We start from the raw sequence: 5,604 nt of genomic DNA, 5'->3' as shown, positions 1-5,604 counted from the left end.
AGCTGGCCCCACGGCCGGGGCGGGGAGGACAGGCCAGGCCCAGCCCCTCCTGAACACCATCTGACCCTCAGAGTGCTCTGCCAGCTGCCCTCCCACCCTAGCTGGGCTGGCCCCCTCCCTTCCGCGCCATGAGAACACCATCTGGCCCTCAGAGTACTCTGCCAGCTGCCCTCCCACCCGAGCTGGGCTGGCCCCCTCCCTTCCGCGCCATGTCAGCCTGGCAGACCTGCCCCGCATAGCCCTCTTCACGTGCACCATCCGGCCCTCTGAGTACCCCAGAGGGCGGTGGGACACACCCATTTTATGGGGAAGCAGTGAAGGTCTGGAGCAGGTATCCGCCTCCGTTCTGGTTTCTAGATCCACGCAGAATCTGTGTGTCCCTTCCATGACCCGAGCAGGCCAAAGAGACGCTGCAGGGTCACAGAGCCGCGGGACGCTCGTGACCGCCACGGCTCTCGGCAGGCCACGGTCAGGCTCAGGCTGCGGAGATCTGACGGGCAAGTGTGGTTCAAAGCCTCGTGTTTAGGCACCCAGCCGCAGAGAGCAGGGACAACGGGCAGCCAGACAGGAGGAAGGCAAGAAGGGCCCTGGGGAAAAAATAGTATTAAAAAAAGAAAAAAAGATGGGCCAGCCCTATAGCCCAGTGGATGAGCCCTACGCAGTGGGAGCCAGATCCCGGATGGCCGATTCCAGTTCACGTTCCAGCCCTGGTGGCTTGGAATACACACCCTGTGCCTGTAGGAGCAGGCCCCAGATTTCACCTGGAGGGAGAAACCGAGGGAGAGGGGTCAAGGCAGGACCACACCCTGGCATGCGCTCTCCCTCTCTGTCTCAGAAAACACACATGCCCTCTGGCGATTGAAAAGAAAGGAAAAGAAAAAGGATACACTTCTGTCTGTACGTTCCCAGCTCACTGCCTTGTTCTCACTGATTGCTCAGAAGTCCAACCGTGGCGCTGTGAGGAGGCGGGACAGGGAAGGATTGGGTTGCTGGAAGTCATGATGTATTTTTGATTTTCTAGGCAAAAATGCATCATGACTTTTCTGACAACTCAGTATGTTTTTAAAAGAATTATTTTATTTAACTTTATTACTATTATTATTATTTTTTAATTTGACCAGAGAGAGAGGGAAAGCGAGAAAGCAAGCCACCAGGTCCAGGACTCGAACTCTGGTCAGCTATATGGGAGTCCAGCGCCAATCCAGTATTTTTACACTCATTTCATAGATGAGGCAACCACATGGGGCCAGGGTTTCTGGACCGTGGGGCCAGGTCTAGTTCCTTGGGCTGCTGTTCTCAGCTGGGCTGGTCAGAGCCGTTGGGGTCTGAGGGACTTCTTGCTTCCAGTCTACTTGGCTCTGCCTTCCGCATGAGTGCTCGTAGGAGGGTTTGTTTGTGTCTGCTAATGAATGATCAGAAAACCACCATGTGCCTGCCAGCAGGTGGCTTGGAGGTTAAAGTGCTGGACTCCCACATGACAGACTGTAGTTCAAGTCCCAGACCTGGTGGCTTGATTTTTACTTTCCTTCACTCTCTCTATCTCACTCCAGTGCCCTGTAGCCAATTTAAAAATAATAATGATGATGGGACCAGTAGTTAGCCTAATGGCTATGTCGCTGAACTCCCATGTAGTCGACCATGGTTCAAGTCCTGGACCTGGTGGCTTAAACTCACACCGGACGTGTGTGCGTGCGTGCCCTAGATCACAAGAGGAGAAGGGATTGTGGCATGGCCATTCCTCCTTGGGGATGATTTCTCCCTTTCTGTCTCTCTGTCTCTCTCTGTCTTCCTGGCGAGCGCACACACCCTATAGCAAGAACCTCTCAAAAAAATAATAAATAATGATGATAAATAAATCTTTTAAAAGAAAGATAAAGAAATGGTCAGAGCTTTAAGAAAACAAATTGTATCCAAATAGTGTAAATCAAATTATTTTTTAAATTATTTTAAAAAAATTTTATTCATTATCATTACTTTATTCATTTTTATCTTATTGAAGTTGACCAGAAAGAGACAGAGAGAGAGAGAAGGAAATTGAGAAAGCAAGCTGCCAAGTCTGGGACTTGAACCACGGTCAGCCATGTTGCTACAGTTCTTTTTTTCTTTTTTTTTTTTTTTTAGCGAGAGAGAGGTTTTTGCTATAGGGCGCATGTGCTTGCAAGACAGAGAGACAGAAAGCAAGAGATCACCCCCCAGGGGGGATGGTCATGCTGCAATCCCTTCTCCTCCATTCTCCTCCCAGGATCTTGGCATGCACGCACTCGCACCTGGAGTGAGTTTAAGCTACCGGGTCCAGGACTCGAACCGTGGTCGACTACATGGGAGTCCAGCAACGTAGCCATTATGCTAACTGCTGGTCCCATGGTTGCTACAGTTCCTCAAGCCACAGGGTTGAGGCACTGGGAGATTAAACGGGGTCCGTTTAGTAAATGCACTGCCAGGACCGGGAGCCTAAGGCCCCTCAGCCGTCAGAGACTGAGGGTCAGGCTGACAGTTCTCCGACAGGAGGGCCCTGAGTTAGGACAGTTATGGCCTGCCTGCCACGCAGGGGTCGCCTTCTGTGAATGAACTGGTTTCCTCTTATCTCGGGTACGGATGGATTCGCGGTAATGCCAGTCCCAGAGCAGCAGGGCGTCCACACCCAGGAAGTATCTGGGAGGTGTGGAGCCTGCAGCCTCCTCCAGGGGCCCCAGTCTGTGGCCACAGTGTGCATGTGCGACGCTCAGCAGAGGGTTCAGCACCAAAGCTGGGCCGTCAGGGTTCAAGTCCATGCCGCCCTTTTACCAGCCTGGCGGCCTGAGCCAAAGGGACTTAGCTCCACCACCCTCCTCTTAGCTCCTAGGAGCTGACGGTGGACCTTACCTCCCCAGGGTGTCTAAGGACCGGATGAGCTCACTAAGCACAGCGCCTGGCCCGGGGTTGGCTAAGTGGGCTGTGGTCAGGGTTGCTCCCCGCCGTGAGTGACTGCATTCCCTCCTGTCCTTCCCATCAGCTGGAGAGCCCGGAGGTGAAGGCGCTGCAGGACAGACTGGCTGCCACAAACCTGAAGATGAGCGACCTCCGCAACCAGATCCAGGCTGTGAAGCAGGAGCTCCGGATGGCCCAGAAGGTCCTTTGGAGCCAGGGCTCAGGACTCCCGTGGTGGGGCTGGGCTGGGGGAAGCACAGCTGGCATGGTGGCTTCCAGGGAGGGGCAACAGCTGCTCGGCCCTGTGAGCACTCTGCTTGCTCTGGGTGTTTCTCCAGATCTGGAAACTTCCTTCCACTGGTTCTCAGAACGGACCCCTTAGGTGAGCAGCGTCAGTGTCTGCCTCAGCCCCTCCCCACATGCCCCCGTGGTGACCACCTAGCTCTGGACTGAGAAGGCCTGTCAAGGAGGACCCTTTAAGCCTCCCCTCCACCAGCCTGGCCCCAGGAGAGCCTTGGTCTCTCCTTCACAAGCCACCTTTGATTTGGAGGCCTGCCCAGACCTGCCCCTACCTCTGCTGGCTGCAGTGTTAGGACATGAATAGGTCGTCTGTGTCGTAAAGACCCCTCTCAAAGGAAGAAGTTCAGACTTGGGACGCAGGGCCAGCTGGTTCCTTGCTTATTTTTATTTATATAGCGAATTCTCTGGCATCTGTCTTCCCTGCTGGAACCACTTGGACTGGCCAAGATTTCCAAAACAGTGTTCTATTGTGGAAACAGCATCAGAGACTTGGTACACTGGCTTGGGTTTTCGTGACAGGCTTGGGAGAGGGCCGTGTCACAGCTGCAGGGCTCTGTTTCCACCTCAAAGCTTTACGGTAGGGCTCGAACACCGCACTTCAGCAGCTCGAGGCAGGCCCTCCTCAGACCACAGCATCCAGGCTGACATTCAGTAGCTCCCTGCCTTGCCACACCTAGGTGGCCACTTTTCAGTGGCTTTTCACGGAGGGCAAGGCCCTGTGGCAGGGGACTTCTGGTAGCCACCCGGAGTGACCTCAGTTTTGGGTGGCAGGTAGAGGGTTGAGAAGCGGGTGTTGATCCGCTTTGGGTTTACTTGTGTAGAATACGGGAAGAGCAGGGGCCTGTCTGGGTGCTGCTGCCAGTCTGTTCTGCTCTGAATAGCACCACGCCAGGAAGATGGACTCCCTACTTTCCCCGGAGGGCGGCCCTTGGAATGCGGTCAAGTGTCTTTGGAGGGCTGTGCTGCGAGGTGGCAGGGGTTGTGTCCGTGAGGGCTAGGCCTCGGGGGCCCACGCACCCAGCACTGCGTCCACACATGCAGCGGCGGGAGGAGTCTGCTGCCCTCTGTCCACGCCACACTGAAGGCCCTGCCCGGTTTCAGGTTCTGGCCAGCGAGGTTGGGGAAGACGTCAGTGTGCAGCAGCTCCTGTCCTCACCAGGGTCGTGGAGGGGTCGGGCCCAGCAAATCCTCGTCTTGCAGAGCAAGGTACGTGAGCCATCGGACTGCTCCTGGCCCCGAACAAAGACCTCCAGCCGCCCCCTAGACCCGTGATAGACGCAAGCACAGGGGACCCAGAAAGGCCTTTAGGTCCCACGGGGCATGCTTGCAGAGCTGGCTTCCCCCCCTCACACACCATCAGCCTGATTTTCATTTGTTATTTAATGAGCAAGCATTTATGTAACACTTACCACATGCCAGGGTCTGGCGCTTAATATATGCCAACGCCTTGGGTTTGATTTATTTTACTCCGGGCATATTTTTTCCTTAGTTTGTGTAAATTTGCGTGACTGTGGTAATTGTAGGCTTTTTTTTTCCAGTGTGTCCAGATGCCTGCAGTCTTTTGAAAGTTTTAATTGCTCAATAAAAACTCAGCTTTGTCTTCCTCTTTATTTTCTACAAAAACTTTAGAGCAGGGACTCCAGGACCGGACTGCCCAGATGCAAATCCCAGCTCTCTCTGCTCAGGAGCTGAGTGATCTCAAGGAAGCTACCTACGCCTTCTCTGAGCCTCAGTTTCCTTTCCCACATAATAGGGATATCCAGTTCCTCCCTCACAGGGTCGCTGGGCGAATTTAATGAGGCAGAGCGTCTGAAGTGCTCGCACGCAGCCTGGCGTGGGGGAGTCCTGTGAGAGGTTAGCTGTGGTCACTTCCCTTCTGCCTTCAGACTGAGACACTTCCGGGAAGGTGTGTGACGCCCGGTGTCTGCCAGCTCTTCTTCATCCCCAAGGACTTCAGGGTCATGGTTCCTGTGTGCCTTTTAGCCTCAGGGTACTTGAAGCCAACCTGAAGGAAAAAAAAATAAAAACTCTAAAAAAACAGTGATTGATGATCAGTGCATGGCCTTGGGGTTCGATAGAGTTTGGGTTGGAGCCCGGCTTCAGGCCCAAACTAGTCTGCCTGCTCTGTGCAGGATTTCACAAGGTGGACTGCAGTTTGAGTCCTGGCCCAGTTTGAAAACATGCTGGGTGCGTGTGAGCCCGCCACCCTGACAGCATGGAGAAACCGGGGAGAACGGTGGTAGCTTGACCACGACTCATTGGGGGGTGCTCCCTCTCTCTCTAGCGAGCACATGCGTCTTCTGGCAATTAAAAAAAAAAGTTATATTGAATTTATTTTTCTTGGAGAGGTTTTTGCTATAGAGCGCGTGCGCTCGTCAGAAAGACAGAGAGAGACAG

General features: G+C 53.9%; 1 protein-coding gene across 1 annotated transcript in view; it reads left to right on the top strand.

The window, feature by feature from the left end:
* Positions 1 to 5,604, top strand: part of CCDC13 (coiled-coil domain containing 13) — a 78,771-nt gene that overhangs the window by 40,963 nt on the left and 32,204 nt on the right. The window contains exons 6-7 of the mRNA XM_006155402.3: positions 2,993 to 3,109; positions 4,309 to 4,413. Coding sequence (XP_006155464.1) covers positions 2,993 to 3,109; positions 4,309 to 4,413 — 222 coding nt within the window. The remainder of the gene's footprint in view (positions 1 to 2,992; positions 3,110 to 4,308; positions 4,414 to 5,604) is intronic.

This window comes from Tupaia chinensis, unplaced genomic scaffold, assembly GCF_000334495.1.
Source record: "Tupaia chinensis unplaced genomic scaffold, TupChi_1.0 Scaffold000451_2, whole genome shotgun sequence".
In the NCBI taxonomy this organism is placed as follows: domain Eukaryota; kingdom Metazoa; phylum Chordata; class Mammalia; order Scandentia; family Tupaiidae; genus Tupaia; species Tupaia belangeri.
The sequence above is the reverse complement of the archived record's forward strand: the minus strand, read 5'-3'. Positions and strand labels throughout refer to the sequence as shown.